The sequence below is a fragment of the Stegostoma tigrinum genome, chromosome 41 (assembly GCF_030684315.1).
Source record: "Stegostoma tigrinum isolate sSteTig4 chromosome 41, sSteTig4.hap1, whole genome shotgun sequence".
NCBI classification, from domain to species: domain Eukaryota; kingdom Metazoa; phylum Chordata; class Chondrichthyes; order Orectolobiformes; family Stegostomatidae; genus Stegostoma; species Stegostoma tigrinum.
The window spans coordinates 4,371,066-4,397,181 of record NC_081394.1 but is presented as its reverse complement, the minus strand read 5'-3'; the positions used below and the strand labels follow the sequence as shown (position 1 = coordinate 4,397,181).

Below are 26,116 nucleotides of genomic sequence, written 5' to 3'. Positions count from 1 at the left end.
GATGGGGGGGGAGGGAGTGGGATGTTTGTGGATGTGGGGCCGATCGAGTGGGGGCCGCTCTGTCCTGGATGGTGTCGAGCTTCTTGAGTGCTGTTGGAGCTGCCCCCATCCAGGGGCAAGTGGGGAGTATTCCATCCCACTCCTGACTTGTGCCTTGTTGATGGTGGGACAGGCTTTGGGGGGAGTCAAGAATGAGTTACTCCCTGCAGTATTCCCATCCTGTGTGTAGAGTCTTTTATATTCCTAACCCAATGTTCATCAAAGCCTGATCAAGCTCACATATGAAACTAACAGTAAGTAGTAAGTGATGCTGGAGGCTCTCAGGATTGAGCACTCCCAGGATGAGAATCAATTTCCATCCATCTTGTTTGCGGAGATCAGAACAATTGACAGACATTCTGTTTACTTCAATCGTTTATTTAAACATATGAAGAATTGAGATCCTTTAGCTAGTGTAAGACAGTTTTGATACAAATAAGCAGCAAATCCCCAATTATAATCATTCAGAGCTGAAATTACTGTTGCCCATACACCTACCACTGTTCCTGCCCATACAAACAGGGGCAGAGAAAAACACTACAGGCCATTTGTATTGAAATACAATGTCTTTTCACTGTTGGAAATCATTTTCCTGTCAGAATTAGCTAATTAAATAATCTGCGATCCACAGAAACAGGCACAAAACTTCTAACCCTGTAAAAAATATCCAGCTGAGTTGTGTGTGCATCTCAAAAACAGAGACGTGGCTTACACATTTGGGATGAGGGTGTTCACGGACTTAGGCCGGGATTGTTCCCTTTGGAGCAGGGAAGGTTACCGGGGTCAGGGGTGGTTTGGGGGTGGGGGTTCGATTGAATCAACTAGGGAGACAGTGTTCCAGGGACAGGAGGGTCAGGCCCTAGAGGGATTGAAGAGATTCATGAAAAAAAAACTCAGAGGACTTGCTTTTTGGCAGGGGGGTGGGGGGGGGGGGGGGTGGGGGTACTGTAGACGAGTGCATTTTTTTGACTGAGTTGTCAGGCTTTGGACATGCCACCATGAAGGAAACCATCTCAAGGGGAACTTTCAAAATGAAGGGAGGTGTGGGGGTGAACTTTCAGGAATGCAAGGTTTAAATTGAAGCTAAAGCACAAACTCAAAAGCAAAATTCCACTGCTGTGCAGGCGCAGCTGGGAAGAGGGCGAGTGAAATAGTGCAATCTCGGACAGTCTCTATTCTCAGGAATTTTGAGTTAAGACTCCAACGCAGTGCAGCAGAGGACCAGACGTTTTTTGCACTAGAGACTGGAGTGGAGTCAACTATATTCCCAGATCGGGTAAAGAGGGAATATTTCCATCATTAGAAAGGGACATCGGAGTGCAGTCATCTTTATGCTATACCCTGAGGCTTGGCTTAAATGCGAGGTAGGGTCTTTACAGGTGCCAATGCTTTTCTAAAGTAAAAGTTGAAGAAGATTTTCACGGCTTTTACTGACAATTTTGACTCCTCTGCTCATCCTCAATCTGAATCTTTTCTGACACAAATATCTTAGGTAACAAAGTGTGAGGCTGGATGAACAGCAGCAGCATCTTAGGAGCACAAAAGCTGACGTTTCGGGCCTAGACCCTTCTCTCTGATGAAGGGTCTAGGCCCGAAACATCAGCTTTTGTGCTCCTGAGATGCTGCTTGGCCTGCTGTGTTCATCCAGCTTCACACTTTGTTATCTTGGATTCTCCAGCATCTGCAATTCCTATTATCCCTGATCACAAATATCTTTGGTGCCTGTTTGTCGCGGGTGACAGAACCAAGAGAAGGAAATGAGAGAGTGAGCAGGAGCAAACCCATTTAAAACAAAACTCCACTGCAGCAGTGCCCTTCTGCCAGGAGGAGGCGCTACTTTGATCAATCACTGCTACTATCTCATGCAGATTGCTCATCACAAGCTCTAAAGTGCTACTTCTGTGAGCAGGCTACAACAAAAAAACCACTTACAGGAAATATAAATTGCCCTCATAACTATCACAACAGAAAGCAAGTGTGCAATAAATTGAATAGAAATGTTGATACAGGAAAACTCAACTCTAAATATCAACTGAAAGAAAATCAGCACGACTTAAATATTTCTATGACATCTGCAACTATTGTCGAAAGTGCAAAGTGAATGATTATAATCTGAGAGACTAACAAAAATCAAGAAAATTAATTTCAGAAATATATAAATGCAAAGACTTGCAGCAACCATGCAGGGAGTCAGCGTTCAAAGGCTTTAGCACTGGAGTGAAAAGTCACCAGCATTTCTACAGTCATAAATTATGGCTTTGATTCTATTTGAAGTTTAGATCATTTGGGACGGCGGGGGGTGGTGCAGAATGTCCTGGCAGCAATTCCAGTTAAGACAGAAGTTCCCCTGGAATGTGTCAATATTTGCCAGGGATCCCCAGAAACATGTCAATTTCAGTAACAGGTTTATTTGAAATGTCTGTATAGGTGTTCAGTGAATTTGCAAAGGGTGAGGCGCAGTACTTCATCACTACCAACAGATGGCTCCCCATACTCTAGAGTGGCGCCACCTGTTGCCCACAAGGTGAAATAACAGATGGGAGGCTTCTGGACAATTTTGTCCCGAAAGCACGCTCCCAACTTTCCAACAAAATAGCCTCAAATGTCTTACGAGGATTCCTCACTGCCTTGAATTAAAAGACAAATCTGCAACACTGTCTCCTTTGCCAGCACATTTCACAGGAAAGGACACTGCAGCCCTGATAAAAATAATTGTGATTGAGCAATTCATTAAATTTAAACATTTCCCTCCCTCCATGGTTGTGAGGCAAAAGCAGATAAGAGATGAAGAGTTTTAAATTGCTCAGCTCGATCAGCATTGTGGCCATCCCACCTCCTTCTCAAAGGCTTCCTTCCTGTAAAGCAAAAGACAAATATTGTTGAAAATGTACGCTAGTGTGGCAGGGACGTATCAGTGAGCAAGACAGCTGGTCCACAATGCAGCGTTTTGCCAACAGTGCAGTTTCATTCCTGTCATTCGCTGAGGTGCTACAGAGCTTCCCCAAGGCTCCTCAGACTGCACCTTCCACAACCACTTCTGTCTCAAAGGACAACGGTAGCAGATACACGGGAACACCATCCCGTACAAGTTCCCCTCCACTCCACTCACCATCCTGACTTGGAAATATATCGCCGTTCCTTCACCAGGGTCAAAATCCTGGAATTCCCTCCCTAAGGGACATTGCGGGTCTATCTACAGCGGTTGGAGAAGGCAGCTCACCCTCCAAATTCTCAAGGGGGCAATTAGGGACAGGGCAGTAAATATTGGCCCAGCCAGTGGCATGAAACAAAGCAGGCACTTAGCCTCTCTTCTCCAAGCTCATGCTGCCACAAGTGGTCCAGTTGTTACTACAGTCATAATAATCACCAGCTCCGTACAGGCAGGAGATTAAACTTCCAAGCTACATATTAGATTCATCATAGAATTGTGAACTAAAGTCAAAATCTGACTTCTAAATTTCCTACCCTCCTGAATCTCTCATTCATTTTTTCTTAATCAATAACATTTTTTGTATTAATTGACAATACTTCACTATCATGTGCAATTTTTATCTGTTCTTTCTAAAAACAAAGAGGTGAACTTGTCTCCTTGAACTTCCACAGCTTTCCACTAACTGATGAGGACCAGTTTATCTAATGCCAAGGGCCCATTTATACTCTTATAGCCATGGGCATCTTTTTAAATTCATATATATCTTTGCAAAGAATCATCCAATTTTCTCACAAGAGCCTCAATCCAGCCTGCATCCTCCACGCTCTCAGTCCAAGGTGGTTGAGCCCTCACCGTGAGGCTTGGTGGTCCTCTGTGTGTGAGGTCCACTGGTTTTCATCACTTCCCTCGCAGATCACCCGCAACCTGTCTCCCTCTCCCTCTCAATCCTTCCATCGATGGGAACACTTCCTCCTATCTCCACTCTGTCCAGAACCACCTCCATCAAATCTCATCTCTAGTCCCAGCTCTTCCCAACTCATCCTCGTAACTACAGTCCCCGTCCCAGAAACCATTCTCACAAATATATGTCTTCTGCACCTCCCTTAACACCAGTTTTCACAACGGGATGCAATAATTCAGCTGAGCCATCGTACAAAAATTCAGCAGGACCTCCCCATACAAAACCCTGACTGATAAAGATATGGATCTCCCATACCTTGTGGCAAATGGATTGATTTGACTGGAATAGTCAAAATTGAGTTACGCACGGAAATTACCCTCAAGTTGTAAGTACAAGACTAGATAGTCTGCCTTTCTCTCTCTCTCTCTTTACCTACACAATCTCCCCAGGCCTGAGAGGACCTCCTTTCTCAACCAAGTTAAATCATGCAACATTCCAGAGCAGAGGTCTTATTATCCACCAGGATGTTGATCCAGATAAAAAGCGAGATTTCTGCCCACATCCTTCTCTCCCTCACTGTGGTGTCCCTGTGTCTTACCTTTCTCTTCCCACATTGTCTATCTCTTTCCGCATCCCTCTAATAGCCACTAAAGTATGTAAACTTACAGCTTCTAAGTTTGTGACACATTTAGACTGTTACACGTCAGAGCAGAATTAGGCCATTGAGCCCATCACACCTGCCATTCGATCATGGCTGATGTTTCTGACACAACCCCATGTTAAAACTCCTCCCTCCTGGACCTTCCTCTCACACTCTCTCTCTCTCTCTCTCTGCTCTGTCAGTTCGTGCTCGGATATAGAGCATATTCAGCTAAAGGAAGGGAATACTCCCATTGGCAGTGGTTACAAGAGTAGTTTGATAAATCAGTCCCTGAGCTGAAAGATTTGTCCAAGGTTTTCTTGAATTTATTCAAGGGATGTGGGTGCCGCTGCCTGGGTAACCGATTGAGAAGATGGCAGTGAGATATCTTCCTGAACCTCCAGAGGCGCAGTCAACTGGGCTGAAATTCTCTGGAATACTTTGGAAGAATGAGAGGTGAACTCATCCAAACAGACAAGATTCCAAAGGAGCTGGACAGGGCGGATGCTGAGAGACTATGAACCCTACATCCCCGGAGCAGAAGGGAAAAAGTCTCAGCGTGAGGTACCGGCCATTTTGGACCGAGGTGGAGGTGGGAGAAAGAGGCTGGTGGCCATCTTGGACCAAGGGGGAAGAGGGTAAAGGGGGCTGATCTCCTTTGCTGAAAGGAAATTAGTGAACATTCATGATAATGGTCACCCATCAGGCTAACATTTCAATTAGGGACATTTTATAGCATTCAAATTTCACCAAGTGCCGTGGTGGGATTCGAACCGGTAACCCCAGAACATTAGACTGGGATTCTGGATTACTATCCCAGTCAGTCCACTGTCACAACGTCAGGACCCACCCTGTCCCCTAAGAAAGCTAAGGTGGGCCACGTTTGTAAAATAAGGGGAGGAAAACTCAAGGAGGTTGAACGGTCAACTTTTCCCCCCCTTACTGCCTTCCCTTCGCTTCGTTCCACTCATCTCCCACATCCCCTCTCACTCCTTCACACTCTCTCTCTCTCTTACGGGGGAGGGAGTCACAGCGAGGCCGGTACCTGGTGTATGGTTCACATGACCAGAGGAACGGAATCGGTCACACAGCTGGGAATGGATGAGTCACTCCCCTTCCAGATAGGGGTCTTGACGGCCTGGTTATCCCTGCACAGAGGGGACGGCAAGGAAGACAAAAAGCAGTTTATAATGGAACACGAAGCAGCATATTTTAAAATGCTATGACATGGGCAGAGACTCACGCACGTGCACACACTGTATCCTCCATATTTCAGCCGTCACGAGACACTCACTGGTGGATGGAGAATGAACAAGATTGATCCCCTTGTTACCACAAACGTCTAAAATCTATTTTGTTTGCTATCCCATATGCATGCAGTACCACCGTGAGTTAGTGGCTCTGAACTGTACAGGAACGCAGTGTGCAAAATTAACAGATTTTCAGTCCGAGTGTGCACATTACAGAATGCAACACATCTCCTTGATTCTACTTATCACCATGTTTATCTTCATACTGACCGATAGGAACAAGGGGTCAATTCTGTCTGATATGCAGAATCTGACAACATGAGGATGTTACTAATGGGGAGTAGCAGCACGTCACATGTCTCCTGCAGCTAATGACTCCATTCAACCAGACATCGCCTGGTCTTCCAGCTAAACTTCACACATTTTCAGGAATTAACATTCAAATCCAGCCCCCTAGCCCCCTCTCCCCCTATCTCTGTAACCCCCCCCCCCCCATCCAGCCCCCTATCTCTGTAATCACCCCCCATCCAGCCCCCTACACCCTCTCCCCCTATCACCCCCCCCATCCAGCCCCCTACACCCCATCCCCCTATCTCTGTAACCCCCCCCCATCCAGCCCCCTATCTCTGTAACCCCTCCAGCCCCTACACCCCCTCCCTATCTCTGTAACCCCCTCCAGCCCCTACACCCCCTCCCTATCTCTGTAAGCCCCCCACCCCCAAATCCTGGCCTCCCCAGCATCCCCCAGTTCCCATTGGCCCACCACTGGCAGCTGTGCCTGGGGTCCTGCGCTCAGGCAGCGAGAGAATTCCAATCTCATTCTTTGAAAAGCTCCTCAAAAAACAAAACTGGCCTCTCAACGGAGCTTCCTGGAGGACCTGTCCTGCTGAGGTCAGCATCTCATTTCACACAGCATTTGTTGCAGGGAAATGGCTTCGGCCATTCCCGTTGGACGGTACCGTTACCTCCGAATGTGCAGACCGGGGGATTGGGAATTCGTCTCTTCCCCACAGTCCTATTGCAATCCCAAAGGAACATCGTACCCAACAATGCAGCCTTCCAGATGGGACACTAAGCCAACCAGGTTGGATGTGAAAAATCCTGGGGCCAATCTCGCAGAGACATTTCCCTGGAGGACGGAAGGAAACTGTTGGGACCCAGCGCAGTTGTTACCACAAACTATCAAAATCAAAACCCTCACCCTGCATCACCAAAAAAAACCACAGAGAACCCTGAACATTACCATGTTGCTGTTTGAGTGGGGTGGGGCTGTGTGCCAACTAGTTACCACATTCCCTTTATTTTAGCGCTTCCAATCAGCTGTGAAATTCATCGGGGCATCCTGGGGTTTTGAAAGGCGCTAAAGAAACGCAAGTTATGGGGTTACTCACAGAGGCTTCATTCCTTTCTCATTCCTCTTTGCTTTGCACCTGTAAGCCACGATGCCAATGATCACCAAGAGGAGGACTCCAGTTGGAATGGCTATCGCTAAAATCAGGTTCATGTCACTCAGTTGTAGTGAGCTCAGTGGTTCTGAATTAAGAAAGAGAGGTTTATTTACAAGGGGTAGGTGTGATTAAACAAAAATGAGCAGAGCACCATTAAATCAACTGGAAATGCACTGGACTTGCCCTAGAAGTACAGCGGCTGTGACAGCAGGTCTGAGGCTGGGAATCCTGCAGGGAGTAACCCCTCAAAGCCTGTCCCACCATCGACAAGGCACAAGTCAGGAGGGGGATGGAGCACTCCCCACTTGACCCTGGATGGGAGCAGCCCTGACAACACAACAAGCTCGACACCATCCAGGTCAAAGTAGCCCACACTTGATTGGCACCACAAACATCCCACTTTCTCCACCACCAACGTTTAGCAGCAGCATTATATACCATCTGCAAGAAAACTGGTTCAAAGCATTACTCCTTGTCTGTGTATTAAACGTACAACCCCTCGTTCTGATGTGACGTCCTCTGGTCCTCGACACACGCACATGCGGGAACAACCTCTCCAGATCTACCCTGTCAAATCCTCAGAGACACTTTCGTACGTTTCATTAAGACCACCTCTCATTCTTCTAAACTCCAACGTGTACAGGCCCAATCTACTCAGCCTCCCCCCTCATCAGACTGTCATTCCATACGTGAATCAGCCAAGCGAACCTTCTTTGGACTGCCCACTAATGCCTCCCCAAGTCTACCTATCCCTTACACAAGGGGTGCAAAACTGTTCACAGTATTGCAGCTGTGGTCAGACTAGAGGCTCACATCATGAAATGAAGGCAGGGGTGTAGGAGAAGGAGAGAGGAAGATTTATAAGTATGATACCAGAAATGAGTGAATGTACAATTTACATAAAGGTTGACCGGCCAGGGTCCCCCTTTTGGAAACAAAAAACGACAATCAGGCAGAAATTAAAAAATTCCAGTACATGCACAAACAGATTCGAGAACAGCTTCTTCCCCACTGTTATCAGACTGTTAGACGGGCCTCTCAAAATGTTAATTCCGATCTCCCTCTCTCTCTCTGTACCTTCCAGCAGCTGTAACACCATATCCTACACTCTGTTCGTCATCCGTGATCCACTTTGTATGGTGTGAGCTGCCCGTATAGCACGTAAAACAACACTTTTCACTGTAGTGCAGTACATCTGACAATAGATCTAACTCAAAACTATGTATGGACTTGACAGGCTAGAGACAGGGAGGAAGGAGGGAACAGGAGGCCATCAATTTAACATAATGACTGATGAGTCCAGTGGGGATTCTAGGAGAAGCCTCTTTACCCAAATAGTGGGAGAAATTTGGAACTCCCTCCCAGACAGAGTGGCTGTATCAAATCACAATTTAGGTGAAACTACTCAAGCGAGTGATAAATAAGGGAAGAAAGCTACAATGGAGGATTTATAATGAAAGATGTGAGGAGGATGCAATGGAGTTTAAACTCCAGAATGTAGTAGTTGATCCGAATGGACTGTTCCTTTGATGTGATGGCCTATAAAACACAAGCTCACTTAATGGGATTAAAAGTACTGGGAGGTGGTTATCTTAGGTTACAAGGTAGATAGCCATTAGGAGGAGTTTAAATTCCATGGGAAGGTCAGAATTACTTGGGCTGTGAAAAGATTAGAATTCATGATCTGAGGGGTAAAATAAACAGATAAACTGATACCAAAAAAAAAGAAAGACAACTTGAACATTAATGAGTCCAGCTCGCTCACCTTCCACAACCTCAATCAGAATCGATTTAGACTGGGTCAAACTCGGGATTGAAGGGTGAGTAGCTTTGCAAGTGTATAGTCCACCTTGTTCTGGGGTGATCTTCACAATCTTTAAGTTGCTGTTTGGGTAAACCCACTCATTGCCCTGTAGGAATAGTTACACTTCATTTAGATTTCATCATGATTTACTCCTGGTAGTATTACAGACATAAACCAGCCCCCTCTCCCCAAATGTCTGAATTAGATTCCAGTCTGCACCTCACTCCCAGCTATCTGTTATTCTGTGTATAATCTGACCTCTACACTGTCCCCCCCCATCAAACACTCCCAGGACAGGGATAGCACAGGGTTAGATACAGAGTAAAGCTCCCTCTACACTGTCCCCCCCATCAAACACTCCCAGGACAGGGATAGCACGGGGAAATATTGACAAGGATGGTCCCAGAAATGGGTGGGTTGACACATCAGGGAGTGCGAGAGTCGTTGGGTCCTACAGCATGGAAACAGACCCTTCAGCCCAACTCGTTCATGCTAAGCAGGCTTCCTAAGCTGAACTAGTCCCATTTGCCAGCATTTGGCCCATATCCCTCTGAACCCTTCCTATCCATGTCCTCATCCAGATGCCTTTTAAATGCTGTAACTGTACCAGCCCCCACCACTTCCTCTGGCAGCTCCTTCCATACATGCACCACCCTCTGCGTGAAAAAAGTTGCTCATCAGATCCGTTTTAAATCTTTCCCCTCTCACCTTAAACCCACACCCTGTAGTTTAGGACTCCCCTAACCTGGGGAAAATTCTGTGACTGTTCATCTTATATATGCTCCTCATGATGTTACAAACCCCTGTAGGATCCCTCCACCACCCCCAGCCTATCCAGCCTCTCATCATAATTCAAACCCTCCAGTCTCAGTAAGTAACCTTGTAAATCTATTTTGTACCCCTTCCGGTTTAATATCATCCTTCCTGTAACAGGATGGCCAGAATTGTACTCAGTACTCCTCATGTGGTCTTAACAATGTCCTGGACAGCCATAATACATTGTCCCAACTCCTAAACCCAGTGCCCTGACTAATGAAGGCAAGCACGCCAAACATCTTCATCTTATCTACCCGTGACACCACTTTCAATCACAACACCATAAGACATAGGAGCACAAACTAGGCCATTCAGCCCATTGAGTCCACTCTGCCATTCATAGAACATAGAACATTACAGCGCAGTACAGGCCCTTCGGCCCTCGATGTTGCGTCAACCTGTGGAACCAAACTGAAGCCCATCTAACCTACACTATTCCATTATCATCCATATGTTTATCCAATGACCATTTAAATGCCCTTAAACTTGGAGAGTCTACTACTGTTGCAGGCAGGGCATTCCACGCCCTTACTACTCTCTGACATCTGTCCTATATCTTTCACTCCTCAATTTAAAGCTATGCCCCCTCGTGCTAGCCATCACCATCCAAGGATACAGGCTCTCACTGTCCACCCTATCTAATCCTCTGATCATCTTGTATGTCTCTATTAATTCACCTCTTAATCTTCTTCTCTAAGGAAAACAGCCTCAAGTCCCTCAGCCTTTCTTCATAAGACCTTCCCTCCATACCAGGTTACATCCGGGTAAATCTCCTCTGCACCCTTCCCAGTGCTTCCACATCCTTCTTATAATGCAGCGACCAGAACTATATGCAATACTCCAAGTGCGGCCGCACCAGAGTTTTGTACAGCTGCAACATGACCTGATATGTTCCTTAACCTCATTCTCCCTGCAACCCTTGATCACCAAGAATCCATCTATCTCAGTCTTAAATGTACTCAATGACCTGGCCTCCACAGCCTTCTGTGGCTGCAAATTCCATTGATACACCACTCTCTGGCTGAAGAGTGTTTCTCCTTATCTCCATGCTAAAAGGTCCTCCTTTTACTCTAAATCTGTCAGCTATCTACCTGCACCCCTAGGTCTCTGTTCACCAACACTCCCCAGGGCCCTACCATTAGCTGCTAAATTCTGCCCTAGTCTGCCTTACCAAAATGCAACACCTCACTTTATCTAATTAAGCTTCAACTGCCACTCCTCGGCCCATTAGCCCAGTTGAACAAGGCAAAGGGATCGGATACCTGCTCTCTCTCGAGAAGGCAGCTGATGGGTTTGACGGGGGCGTTTCAAACAACAGAAGGTTCCAATTCAGAGTGAATGTTTCTGCCCGTGGTCCACCGCGTGACTATAGATTGTCGATGTAAGATTGAGGCCAAGAAATCCAATTGGGAATTCAGGAAAAACATCCTTCCCAGGCTGCAGTTAGAATGCGAAATTCATTTTCACAAGGAGTGATCGAAGTGAATAATGGAGGCGTATTTTTGGGGCCAGGTGAAGTGGGCTAGCTCAGTTGGATGGACACAGAGCGACACCAATAGGCCTAGGTTCAAGTCCCATACCAGCTGAGGTTACCATGAACGACATCTTTCTCAACTTCTCCCTCAGCTGACCTCAGGTTATACTCACCACCAGTTGCCCACCAATGGTGACTTCAACCTTTATTTAGATCATACGATGCAGGAGTAGTGTTAGGCCATGCAGCTAAATCAAATCCCTGCTACTTGAGCATGTTTTTCCAACTCATTCGTGGGATGTTAGCATCTCTGGCTGGACCAACATTATTGCCCATCCCTAATTAAGAGTCAACGGCATTGCCTTGGGTCTATAGAGTCACCTGAGGATTCAGACCAAGTTCAAATGGCAGTTTTTCTAACCACGTTCAATATTAGACACTTAATTCCAGTTTTTGTTTGAATTCAAATCCTAACATCTGTTGTGGCGGGATTTGAACCCGGGTCCCCAGAACATTTCACCGGATTGTTAATCCAGGTAAATAGCTCTAGGACACTGGCTGATAATGTTTCTCAGCCCCATTCTCCTGTAAACTTTGATCCCCCAAGGGTGGCACGGTGACTCAGCAGTTAGCACTGCAGTCTCACAGCATCAGGGGCCTGGGTTCGATTCCACCCTCAGGCGACTGTCTGTGTGGAGTTTGCACGTTCTCCCAGTGTCTGTGTGGGTTTGCTCCGGTTTCCTCCCACAGTTCAAAGATGTGCAGGTTAGGGTGGATTGGCCATGCTAAATTACCCATATAGTGTTCAGGGATGTTTAGGTTAGGTGGGACACGCATCGGAAATGGGTCTGGGTTGGGATGCTCTTTGGAGGGGCAGTATGGACTTGTTGGGCCAAATGGGCTTGTTTCCACACTGTAGGGATTTCTGATACTAACCAAGAACCTAGCCCTGACTTACAGGCATGCAACGACCTCGCTTCCATAGCCCTCTGTCACAATGAATTCTAAAGATTCGCCGTTCCACCCCCACCTCAGTTCTAAAGGGTTGCCCCCTTCACTCTGCCCTCAAGCCCCAGTCTCTCCTACCAGTGGAATTTAAAGGAGGAAGCTGAATGAAAGAACCAAGGGCAAAGGTAGAAGATGTTACAGTCACTGGAGCTGAGGCAGAATGCTGTGACGATCGTTACGTCCTCCTGTGTCAACCAATGGGTCAGGCAACACTTTCTGTCTCTGTATCCTGTCCGTACCTTCCTCTTCCACTGGAACACTGGGGGCTCAGAAGAGCTCGCACAACATTTGACCTCAACATCCTTTCCTCGCATCACCCTCACAACTCGTGGGTCTCTCATGTAACGGCTAAAGACACTCCCGGGTTCAGAGATGGCTAGTTGGTTGAGATCTTTAAAACAAACAGATAAGGGAATAATTGAAGTGGCACGCCGAAAGGTATTAACAAAGGGAGAAAAACAGCCAGGGTCTTATCATAACGAAGGCCTATGGCGAGGAACGTGGCAGAATCATGTGAGAAACCTAATGAAGGGCATCTGAAGGTCACATTGGTCAAATAATGTCCCGGTACTGAGCAGGGCCAGAGGGCGCGGGCGCGAGAGACAGGGCGCGGGCGCGGGCGCGAGAGACAGGGCGCGGGCGCGAGAGACAGGGCGCGGGCGCGGGCGACAGGGCGCGGGCGACAGGGCGCGGGCGACAGGGCGCGGGCGCGGGCGACAGGGCGCGGGCGACAGGGCGCGGGCGCGGGCGCGGGCGACAGGGCGCGGGCGCGGGCGACAGGGCGCGGGCGCGGGCGCGGGCGACAGGGCGCGGGCGCGGGCGCGGGCGACAGGGCGCGGGCGCGGGCGCGGGCGACAGGGCGCGGGCGCGGGCGACAGGGCGCGGGCGACAGGGCGCGGGCGCGGGCGAGACAGGGCGCGGGCGCGCGAGAGACAGGGCGCGGGCGCGCGAGAGACAGGGCGCGGGCGCGCGAGAGACAGGGCGCGGGCGCGCGAGAGACAGGGCGCGGGCGCGCGAGAGACAGGGCGCGGGCGCGCGAGAGACAGCGCGCGGGCGCGCGAGAGACAGCGCGCGGGCGCGAGAGAGACAGCGCGCGGGCGCGAGAGAGACAGCGCGCGGGCGCGAGAGAGACAGCGCGCGGGCGCGAGAGAGACAGCGCGCGGGCGCGAGAGAGACAGCGCGCGGGCGCGAGAGAGACAGCGCGCGGCCGCGGCCGCGAGAGACAGCGCGCGGCCGCGGCCGCGAGAGACAGCGCGCGGCCGCGGCCGCGAGAGACAGCGCGCGGCCGCGGCCGCGAGAGACAGCGCGCGGCCGCGGGCGCGAGAGACAGCGCGCGGCCGCGGGCGCGAGAGACAGCGCGCGGCCGCGGGCGCGAGAGACAGCGCGCGGCCGCGGGCGCGAGAGACAGCGCGCGGCCGCGGGCGCGAGAGACAGCGCGCGGCCGCGGGCGCGAGAGACAGCGCGCGGCCGCGGGCGCGAGAGACAGCGCGCGGCCGCGGGCGCGAGAGACAGCGCGCGGCCGCGGGCGCGAGAGACAGCGCGCGGCCGCGGGCGCGAGAGACAGCGCGCGGCCGCGGGCGCGAGAGACAGCGCGCGGCCGCGGGCGCGAGAGACAGCGCGCGGCCGCGGGCGCGAGAGACAGCGCGCGGCCGCGGGCGCGAGAGACAGCGCGCGGCCGCGGGCGCGAGAGACAGCGCGCGGCCGCGGGAGACAGCGCGCGGCCGCGGGAGACAGCGCGCGGCCGCGAGAGACAGCGCGCGGCCGCGAGAGACAGCGCGCGGCCGCGAGAGACAGCGCGCGGCCGCGAGAGACAGCGCGCGGCCGCGAGAGACAGCGCGCGGGCGCGAGAGACAGCGCGCGGGCGCGAGAGACAGCGCGCGGGCGCGAGAGACAGCGCGCGGGCGCGAGAGACAGCGCGCGGGCGCGAGAGACAGAGCGCGGGCGCGGGCGCGAGAGACAGAGCGCGGGCGCGGGCGCGAGAGACAGAGCGCGGGCGCGGGCGCGAGAGACAGAGCGCGGGCGCGGGCGCGAGAGACAGAGCGCGGGCGCGGGCGCGAGAGACAGAGCGCGGGCGCGAGAGACAGAGTGCGGGCGCGGGCGCGAGAGACAGAGCGCGGGCGCGGGCGCGAGAGACAGAGCGCGGGCGCGGGCGCGAGAGACAGAGCGCGGGCGCGGGCGCGAGAGACAGAGCGCGGGCGCGGGCGCGAGAGACAGAGCGCGGGCGCGGGCGCGAGAGATAGAGCGCGGGCGCGGGCGCGAGAGACAGAGCGCGACACACACACAAAAGAACAAAGGATTGAGACGGGAGGACAGAGGATTGAATAAGAAAGATTGAATGAGAGAGAGTTAGAGTGAAGTAAAGAAGAGAAGGATAAAACAGACAGAGAGACAGCTAAAGAGAGCACGGATAATGCGCACGAGAGAGTGAGAAAAGAAGAAAGTGAGCATAAACAAGAGAAAAAGAATTTAGAAAAGGAATAGAGTTGTAAAAACGAGAGAGTGATTTATGTAAAAGTTCAAACAAAAGTGAAACATCCTGAAACACTTCACAGGAATCATTACCAAACATAATCACTGAGCATCATACAGAGACCTGACAATCAGGAGCCTAGTCAAAGAGGCAATTTTTGAGGAGTGTTTGAGAGGTGGAAAAATTTAGGGAGGCAACTAAGGCTGTTCAAGAGACCAGAAGTGGAGGTAAGCAGATGAATCATGGGGTTTTAGGGCTGGAGGAAAATACACAGATTGGGAGGGATGACCTGATGGGCAGATTTGAAAACAAGGATGAGAATTTTAAAATTGCTTAAGAGGAACTCAGCATAGGTTGGGGATCACAGGAAAGGGGACTCGGAAAAGGGACATGGAAGACCAGCTTTGGAAAACCTCAGGCACGAGAGGGCTGGTAATGTAGGGGCTAGGCAAAGTTCAGTGTAAACAACAAGCGATTGATGGTTTCAGCAGGAACTGAGCTGGGGCAGGCGTTGAGATGTCATGGGGGTACTCAAGCCAAGCACCTGGCTCAGCATGTTGGTACAGAATGGAGACAGTGGGTGAGAAACAGGAAAATGAGATCAGACAGAGAAGGGAGAATGGCACGGGGCAGAGGGAGAGAAATGGAAAGATGGAACAAGACAGAGCGAGGGACAGAAGGAGAAAGGATGGACAGGGATGACAGTTGAAAAAAAAAGAGGAACGAGAGTCCTGGAGTGAAGAGGAAGAGCAATCAGTCACACAGAGTGACAAGAGGCTACAGAGGTAAAGGTGAGAAAGCTTAAGAAGTCACTTACACTGAAGAGGGACAGTCACATTCTCAGAGGCGCCCTGTCCATCAGTTCCATTGGAAACACATCGGTATGGACCTGCATGCCATTTGTACATCTGCTTCACCCGAAGCAGAAGTTCCCCATTAACTCTGCTGACGTTAAAACTGTAGTACCAGCAACGGAAGGAAGTAGTAGTATCGATAGTTAACCAGGACCGCAACCACTAAAAACAGGAAACATTAAGTTACGTACATCTGCCAAAAATCAGTTTGTAAAATTTAAATTCCCATTTCTGCACGTGCCGAAGAGGTCAATTTGTTTTTGATTAAAAATTAAGACAATGTTTATCAAGGTGAAGAATACGGAAACTTGACCTTGAACTTCACATCAGACCCTCCTGCAGCTTTCAGGGAGATGTTTTGGAGTACGACTGGCTCAGGCTCGTTTATTTTTAGGGAACCATGGGGTTCAATCCTGCTATTGCAACTGGTGGAATAAGAATTTCGTGAATAAATCTGGGAAACAGAGGTACTCTCAGGGATTGTGACAACGAAGCTAGCATGGATGGTTGTAAGAAGCTCTTATTGAGTTCCGAGACAGTCTGCCTTTGTAACCTGATGTGGCCTATACATGCGTCCACAACAAGGTAACTCACTAGAGGACTCCCTTGTTCGCTCCACACTGCCACATTTTTCCATCCCCTCCCCTGTCTGCTTTCCGGAGAGACCACTCTCTCCGTGACTCCCTTGTTCGCTCCACACTGCCCTCCAACCCCACCACACCCGGCACCTTCCCCTGCAACCGCAGGAAATGCTACACTTGTCCCCACACCTCCTCCCTCACCCCTATCCCAGGCCCCAAGATGACATTCCACATCAAGCAGAGGTTCACCTGCACATCTGCCAATGTGGTATACTGCATCCACTGTACCCGGTGCGGCTTCCTCTACATTGGGGAAACCAAGCGGAGGCTTGGGGACCGCTTTGCAGAACACCTCCGCTCAGTCCGCAACAAACAACTGCACCTCCCAGTCGCAAACCATTTCCACTCCCCCTCCCATTCTCTTGATGAGATGTCCATCATGGGCCTCCTGCACTGCCACAATGATGCCACCCGAAGGTTGCAGGAACAGCAACTCATATTCCGCCTGGGAACCCTGCAGCCATATGGTATCAATGTGGACTTCACCAGTTTCAAAATCTCCCCTTCCCCAACTGCATCCCTAAACCAGCCCAGTTCGTCCCCTCCCCCCACTGCACCACACAACCAGCCCAGCTCTTTCCCCCCCCCCCCCCACCCACTGCACCCCAAAACCAGTCCAACCTGTCTCTGCCTCCCTAACCGGTTCTTCCTCTCACCCATCCCTTCCTCCCACCTCAAGCCGCACCCCCAGCTACCTACTAACCTCATCCCACCTCCTTGACCTGTCCATCTTCCCTGGACTGACCTATCCCCTCCCATACTCTCTCCACCTATCTTCTTTACTCTCCATCTTCGGCCCACCTCCCCCTCTCTCCCTATTTATTCCAGTTCCCTCTCCGATGAAGGGTCTAGGCCCGAAACGTCAGCTTTTGTGCTCCTGAGATGCTGCTTGGCCTGCTGTGTTCATCCAGCCTCACATTTTATTATCAAGGTAACTCACTAACTATCCTCTGAAATAGAACATAGAACATTACAGTACAGTACAGGCCCTTCGGCCCTCGATGTTGCGCCGACCTGTCATACCGATCTGAAGCCCATCTAACCTACACTATTCCATTATCATCCATATGTTTCTCCAATGACCATTTAAATGCCCTTAAAGTTGGCAAGCCTACTACTGTTGAAGGCAGGGCATTCCACACCCTTACTACTCTGAGGAAAGTACCTACCTCTGACATCTGTCCCATATCTATCACCCCTCAGTTTAAAGCTTGTGCTCCCCTTGAAATGCTCAGCAAGCCACCGAGTTCAGGGACAATTAGGGATAGCGAGCAAATGCCGACCCAGCCACAGACACTCACATCCCATTAAAGAATAAAGGAAACCCTGTAAAGCTTCCTCTACACTGCCGCCCGTCAAACCCTCCCAGGACAGGGACAGCATGGGGTTACATACAGAGTAAAGCTCTCTCTGCACTGTCCCCATCAAACACTCCCAGGGCACATACAGTACAGGGTTAGAAACAGTACAGCTCCCTCTACACTGTCCCCCATCGAACATGGGCAGTACAGGGTTAGATACTGATCCACAGCACCCTAACACGTTTCCTCCTGCTACGTACAGAAAATCCCTCAACTCTTTTGCGTATGCTTGTGGCCGCATTACTGATAATGAAACATGTGTGCCCGTCCAGTTCCTCACAGCTCACCGTATCTCGGCAGGCCTCCCTGACCCTAAACAAGCACTTTCTGTTTCTTTGGATGTGAAGAGCAAGATTGGTTACATAGGATTTTAATTCCTAAGAGGATGAAGTAATCATCGCTAACTGTGTGCAATGAAGAACCTCACCTTGTGATACATCTGGAATTTGACATGAGACATGTCTTGCCCATCGTCTAAACACTGCAAAATTACATCATTCCCTTCCACGATTGGTCCGGAGGGTTCCTTAATAGCCAGTTGCAGTTTCGCTGCAATCCCAAAGAACAAAATAAAGTTACTCATTCAGTGAATCAAAGTGTGAAACTGTATGCTTCAGTCCTGGAGGCACTCAGGAGCCCAGTAGCTTGAAGCGATGTGTGGGATTGAATCGTCTTGAACAAGACTTGTGCAGAATTTTAATCTTTTTCAATGATGGAAAGCCACAAGTCAGTGAGTAAGAGATGGATACGCAGACAGATTGTCACATGTCACAAGCAGATGAGGAAATTAATCAGAAATAATGTTTGAACGAGCATCGGATACTGGGAAGAAAAGAGACTGGAGTTGCTTGTTGAGGTTGCTCAATTTCTCAGTTGAATCAAAGCTCATTTTGGACCTCTACACCATTTTCCCATTCTTTGCATACATGACTTCAGGAGAGAATTCCAGGATTTTGACTCAGTGATGGAACGGCAAGGTATTTCCAAGTCAGGATGGGGTGTGGCTTGCAGGGGGCTGGTGCTCCCATGTGTCTGCTGCCCCTCGTCCTTCTGGATGGAATTATTTGTGGGTTTGGAAGGTGCTGCCTGAGGGTCTTTGGTGAATTTCTGCAGAGCATCTTGTAGATGGTACACACTGCTGCGACTGAGCGTCGGTGGAGGGAGGGAGTGGGATGTTTGTGGATGTGGTGCCAATCGAGTGGGGGTTGCTTTGTCCTGGATGGTGTTCCCCTTGATATAAGGCAATACTTGTTAGTTTGAAATTAGGTAAAAACCATCAACTTGATCATAGAATTCCTGCAGTGTGGAAACAAGCCCTTTGGCGCAACAAGTCCATACTGAAGCTCAGAGCATCCCACCCAGACCCATCCCTCTGTAACTCACCGAATCTACACATCCCTGAACGCTCTGGGCAACTTAGCCTGGACAATCCACCCTAACCCACACATATTTGGACTGTGGGAGGAAACCCACACTGACGCAGGAAGAATGTGCAAACTCCACACAGACAGTCACCCGAGGGTGGAATTGAACCCGGGAACCTGGAGCTGTGAGGCAGCAGTGCTAATCACTGAGCCACCGTGCCAACTTGGCTGACCTCCTGTTTGGCATGAAATTCAGCATCAGAGTCATCAGAAAACCAACAAGGCAATGTTGCTTTGTGGATCAGGGAGGATCAAACCAGGAAAACAAAAGCAGGTTAAACAAAAATATTTCCACGGCCTTCCCACAATCTTTCATGAACGGCTGACTCAAAAGGCTAACTAATTCTAGGCTGCAGTGTGCACTAGACTGGATGCAAGGGTTGAATTTAACCAGGGGCCTGGAACTGAGAAAGGCTGACGCCTCTATAGTCCGAGTTAGCACTCGGACCCAACCCCTTGTCTCAGCTTAGAGATCGCCGTTTGCATCGAGCCCAGTGAAATAGGATGCAAGTCTCCTACTCTGAGTGGGAATGAGGCTGTAAATATTCGTGTCCCCAAAGATAAGGCCAACGTGGAGAACTGAAGTTGGGCACAGGTTGCAGTGGGAGCTAAAGGGTGTGCTGGAGACATATTGCTCACATAGACTTGGCTGGTTGACATGATGAAAAGGGAAGGTAGGAAGCAAGGAACTGCAATTACATAGCCTCCAAATCGAGACTCCGGAGGTCACCAATTTGCATCAATTAAACCTGAAGTGTAGTTAACGCAGTGAGTGACATTTTGTGGCAGACAGAATAGCATTCCCCGAATGTAGGTTAGGAGTTCCAGGTTTGAATCTTGTTCCAGGGGTTGACAGCCAAAGATGGTGGGCTCACAACAGGTCGAGTAAGGATCTTGCTAATGTACAGCAGTGGCAGCTGTAAGAGCTGAAGGGATTTCTGGTCAGTCATGCAATGGAAGAACTTATTAATCCTTTAACTTGTTTATTCCTAGCTATGGGCTACAACCTGCCAGTTGCCTCAGTAACCCAGTGTGACAACGTGTAAATTTCAGAAGTTTCATAACTGCCAGGGATTGAAAGAATTAGCAATAACGCTTCCAGGAATAAACTGTTTCCTGAGAATAAAAGGACAAGGACAGACTGTTATTGAAGGGAATCAAGAACAACATGAGAATTAACCATCCCTGGGCATAGGAGGAGTCAAAGCTCCATAAATAAACTGTTTCAACATCTGCTCAATAAACTTGGCTGCCTTATGCAACAAGGACAAATGATGGCTGTGGAGAAGAAGTTAAAGAGTTAATGGCACGACAGGTTATGTTTCAAACATACAGCCAATATGGTGGGTTTGGAAAAGACAAGTTTGTATTTTTAAACCATAACATTGTGTGCATTCGATAGTATTGAATGCATTAAGGAACAGAGAGGTTACCCCTGATAAGAAGGCTCGCTACAGGGCTTGGTGACCTCAGAAGGATCATCACTGAACAAGACAGAAAATCCTACATGAATTCAGCTACAGGATTCTTCAGTCGCAAAACTCTGGACGACCACATTGCACAAGGATTGAACCCTGGACAGGGCGGTAGTGTAGCTAAATTCTACCGTTGGTTAATTGGCTAATCGTCAAGTTCGGTTGCAAGGGTCATATTTTGGTTGCTGCATGCAATAAAGTGTAAATCATTGTTTCGGTTTTGGATTGTCCATGAGATTTCTTAATAAGTGACCTAATTTACAGCGCTTTTTGCTAATTGACATGCAACACCGAGTGAACTATTAAACATCACACCACTGCTGCAGAGTAGAAACTGAAACCTACCTGGAACAAGTACAGCAGGTTTTACCCTCAGGGGGTTAAAAAAATCCCCGTTCATTAAATTAAAAAAAAAAGAGTGAAATCACAGCTTGTCTTCCATACCTACAAGTTCCCATTGAATTTGCTGAATTTTTATCATCTTATGGGGACTTCATGGTAATGGAAGGAGTTTGGGACAAAGACTGGACTTTAGCTCAGTGTTGAAGGTCACAATTGAAATGGGAAGTGCAGGCTTAATTGTAAACTCACAGGAGGCAGTGTATTTTTAAGGAGGCATGTACATTCTGAAGAAGGGTCACTGGACTTGAAATTTTAGCTGTTTCCACTCCACAGTTACTACTAGACCTACTGAGCTCACCCAGCAATTTTTGTTTGTTGTTTATTCCAGATATCCAGCGTCCCCAGTACTTTGCTTCATACCATTGCCCTCAAGTGCTACAATTTCCCTAATCACATTTAACAGCGGACTTTATCACAGAGGGTCAACACCCTTGAATGAGAGGTTAAAGCTCAAGAACAAAATCTCAGTGCTGTGTGGAGTAATTTAATGTGCATACCACTGCAAATATATAACACATTTGACATCTCAAAGTCGTGACGTGCACTATAGGAAGGCAAGCTTCTTTTTTGTACACTACCCTTTCAATACACACTGCAGACACAATATAGAAACATTGCCAAAGAATCCCTAACAAACAAACAATGCATAGACTCTAAATGCAGGTTGGCTAAATTGTCTGGCTGACATTTCATCCAGTCCTTTTGCAGGGCTGGCAACAGGAGGTCATTACTGAACAATTACTAAAGACACAATGCAGAAATGGCTTTTATTGATACCTGCTTTTCGCAAGACACGCTCATTAAATACACTGTTGTTCAGCTAAGCTCTGCTGTTGCAAAGGCTCCAAAATTTTTTTGCTGCCCCATCTTAAGTCCACACTGTTCCAACTCCTAGCTCCAATCCCTGCCCATCGGAAAGGGATTGGGAAAACTGTGCCACTTCCCAATTTAGAAACTCCCCGTACAGCAGCACTTGCCCATGTTATGGCCGTAATTAACATCAGCCTCACACCACAAGGCTTTGAACTGCAGTAACCCAATGGAAGCAGAAAAAGCTGGCTAGTCTAAGCAAGGATCCTATTTGACTATCTTCTTAAAGAAACCTTTTAGATTTTGAAAGGAGATGAGCTAGCCAAATAAAAACTGAGACAACTTGAAAATCATGTTTGCCAACATGCCGGAACAAAAATCTAGTTGACAAGCACGCAAAACAACAATATGACTCACTTCTGAATTGCTCTACACATTCCAAAACACAACGGCATTGCTTTATTTAATAACGAAGAGTTTGTTCATTCTTGTTGGGTATAGTTGCCAGCAAAACAAAAATGCAAAGATCTAAGTTTCCCAAAATGAATAACTTGCCGCCACCCTCCTCCTCCTCCCTCCCCCCCCCGCCATCTTAAGTGATTCTAGTCCTGAGTGATCCTACTTTAGCCACAGGCTGTGACAAAATGCCTTCTCTGCACACAAGACTTTCCCCTTCATCAAAAGAAGACTTGGAATCAGAGATAATAACTCCTTCTTAGAGCCATTCACAAGGATCAATTTTTAAGCCACTGCCTGCTCATCTATTGTATTGGTAACCTCAATTAAGCCTGATCACATACTTTCCTAGAACCATAGAACCCCTATGGTGTGGAAACAGGCCATTCAGCCCACCAAGTTCATGCCAACCTTCTGAACAGCATTCCACCCAGACCCACTCCCCAACCCTCTCACCACACATTTAGCATGGCCAATACACCTAGCTTGTGCATCTTTGGCCTGTGGGAGAAAACCAGAGCACCCAGAGGAAACCCACGCAGACACGGGGAGAACGTGCAAACTCCGCATAGACAGTCACCTGAGGCTGGAATCGAACTCAGATTACTGGCGCTGTGAGGCTGCAGTGCTAACCACTGAGCCACCGTGACGTCCCACGTACACATTTTTTGTTTTAATTCACTCATGGGATGTGGGCGTTGCTGGGTGGCTCAGCATTTGTTAACAGTCCCTAGTAGCCTTTGAGAAGGTGATGGTGAGCTGCCTTCTTGAACCACTGCAGACAATGTTCTGTTGGTAGACCCACAATGTTGTTCGGAAGGGAGTTCCCAATTTTGACCCAGTGGCACCGAAGGAATGGCAATACATTTCCAAATCAGGATGGCGAGTGGCTTGGAGGGGAACTTGCAGGGGTGGTGTTCCCACATATTTGCTCCGCTTGTCTTTGCATATGAAAGTGGCAGTGGGTTTGGAAGGCGCAAAAGATCTTCGGCAAATTTTCCCAATGAAAAGCTTGACAGGGGTAGATCAGGAGTTGGGTCGACTTTGTAGTTTTGGCTGCGATTCATTTGGCAACAATCTCGACTCGAGCCAGGGAGGTTATGGGGTAAAATCCCGACCCATATCCACAAACAATCCCAAACTAGAAGAGGTGTAGGCTTTTGGATGAGGCAGCAAATGAAGGCACCCTTTGGAAGCAAAGGATCATTTTGCACTGATTAGTGGGGGTTTCTTGGGAATTCAACACTTGGGTTGGAACGGACTCCTAACTCTGCAAAGGAAAGGAAGAAGTCTCTCAATTAAGAAATAAAAAGGATGATCCAGCTGTTATGAAAGTAGAGTGATGGATGCTTGCTACGTGCAAGTTGCCTATTGTGTTCCGTGGCCAACAAGAGAGGCCATTCTTCAAACAGTGTTTTTATGGTAGTAAAGTTTTGGAGGTGCTGACCAAGAATGCTATTGAAATGCAATGTTTCCTTCTACAGTGGTAGGTTCGGGGACAGGTGGGGGGCAGGGGGGTTCCCTCTGGAATCCTGCACGTTCTAGGATAATGGGAACTGCAGAATCCCAGACAACAAAAGGTGCGGATCTGGATGAATGCAGCAGGCCAAATGTGTTCATCCAGCTCCACACTTTGTCATCTCGGACTCTCCAGCATCTGCAGTTCCCATTATCTCTGATACAATTTGAACCTCGCTGCGAAGCCTCTTCCAGGGATGCCTAACTTGAAGAAGTTACCCTCCTCCCTCCGGACCAAGCTCAGGACTCTGCACTTTCGGTCCGCCTCCCCCCCCCCACCATTTATTCCAGTTCCCTCTCCGATGAAGGGTCTAGGCCCAAAATGTCAGGTTTTGTGCTCCTGAGATGCTGCTTGGCCTGCACACTCTGGCTTCATTTTTAACCCACACCAAAGAGTTGCAACAAAAAGGAAAGTCCAAACTGCACGACAGCATTTACCAGCTCATGTTACAGGACACAAAGGGTTAAGTTGTTTGCTTGAAGCAGGAAATGGAAACAAATAAATTGCATTGCCATGAAGCAATTATGATAGATGCTTTTTACAGTAATCTACGTGTTGCAGTCAATGAACAAAATATCTTGATGGGGTGGGGGGGGGGGTGACAGTCCCAACCGACTGGCTCTTACCTGTCCCCTCCACCTCAGCTATATTTCACGTTGACACCGTTCCACCCTTGTTAACGCCAGCTTGCTCAATCTTTACTGGATTCGACTACTGGTACTGCTTCAAAGAAACACGGTTTAGCAAGAAACGGTCTGATCATTTGGACACTCGTGAGCACTTTACCTTCTGAACGCATTTGGTGAACAGAGAAACACAACAGGAAAGTTGAGAGTTCTGTCCCAAGTTTTGTCTGACTTACCATTTCCGATCGCCGGGAAGCAAATGCATGCCAGCAGGAAGGTCCAGAAAGAGGGATTCATTTTCACAACTACTTCCAAAATTATCCCCACGACAGACCAAAAAGCGTTCTACTCTGAACTCCTGCGTCTACCTGCTTACAAATAACCTGCAGGAGGCGGGGAGATCATATTACAACTTTGTTCCGGGTCTCCGCCCAATGATTTGGGGATTTCTCTCTCTATCGTTGTTTTTTCACTTCGTTGCAAAGAAGTGGGAGTTTCATTGTAGGGAGTGTTGCAGTAATCTATGGAGTTTGTTTCTTTCTTTTAAAAAAGGTACTTTATCTTGTTTTTATTTAATAGCCTGTGACTCGGCCAATTATGTCCTTCAGAGTGAAGTCACGTTAATTGTCACCAGGTAGAAGTCGGGCTCCCAGTTTGAATGTTCTTTGGTTGTTGACACTTCCGCGTTCAGAGTCTCCACACGCCCCCCCCCCCCCCCCCCCCGCCCAAACCCCCTCAGAGTCACGATGATGGGAATTTTCAGGCTTGGGGACCAAGCGTCCCTTCTGTATTAGTGGCATCTGATCCCTCTGACCTCTCTCTGGAAAGTTGTCACAGTCAGCTAACTCACTGATCCTCGACTGGGTTCCAGGTGCTTTCGCAACATAAAATATTATCACAGACAACATGTCACTAATCTTTAAATGAAACTGTTTTGTTTTGAGGATGGTGTGTATTACAAAACCATCTGATCATTCCATAAGACCAGAAGAAAAAGGAGCAGAATTACACCGTGTGGCCCATCATGTCTGTTCCATCATTCGATCATGGCCTAGATGTCTCTCATCCCCATTCTCCAGCCGTCTCCTTGCAACCCTTGATCCCTTTACTAATCAATAGACTGAGAATTTTGAAATATCTCCACAGAAGCCTGTATCCTGTCATTCTTTATTTACACATGGAGAGTCCTCGTCACTGACCCAGCTCCCTCAGACTCAGCTCTCAGTGTGAGAAGAACCGCTGACATTCCTGTTTATATAGGTTAGCCAGGGCTCCCTAATTGCACCAGGTTAACAGTCCCAAACAGGGATTTCATATTCTAGGACGTATCCACATATTCAGTCCACATGGCTGACCTTGTTACAATTACTAAACCGCTCCCCCTCTGTGTCTGAGGATGTAGACCAGTCTTCTTTTTTGGTAGTTCCTTCTGGGGCATATTAGCAGTAGATCAGGTTCCTGCAACTCTGCCTCTGATACATGTAATGCACAGGAGCTCGCCTCTTGTACCCAGCACATCTCAGAAGAAATTCATTCTCCTCTTCAGGGAGCAGAGGCAGTGACATCGGCCATGTCCATCTCCAATTCCAAAGTATTTTCAATGCTTGACGGAAATGGAGAACCCACGAGTTGCCGAATAGTTGGAAAGGCTTTCGAGGAGCCAGGCACAATTTGCTCCTCCACGATTTACAAATTTTCACCATCCATGTTATCTGTGTACTTATTCAGGGCCATCACCCCTACTCGGACCTCGGGAACTGACCTCG

At 48.8% G+C, this 26,116-nt stretch overlaps 1 protein-coding gene across 1 annotated transcript; it reads right to left on the bottom strand.

The window, feature by feature from the left end:
• Positions 1–396: 396 nt before the first annotated feature.
• On the bottom strand, positions 397–24,771 carry si:ch211-79k12.1 (uncharacterized protein LOC568891 homolog). The gene is made up of 8 exons (XM_059641313.1): positions 24,587–24,771; positions 18,066–18,187; positions 15,600–15,798; positions 12,552–12,703; positions 8,976–9,120; positions 7,154–7,295; positions 5,558–5,660; positions 397–2,894 (listed from the first exon to the last, which is right to left on the bottom strand). Exons 1-7 carry the CDS (start codon positions 24,645–24,647, stop codon positions 5,570–5,572), a joined length of 912 nt encoding a protein of 303 aa, XP_059497296.1. The 5' UTR covers positions 24,648–24,771; the 3' UTR covers positions 397–2,894; positions 5,558–5,569.
• Positions 24,772–26,116: the final 1,345 nt, after the last annotated feature.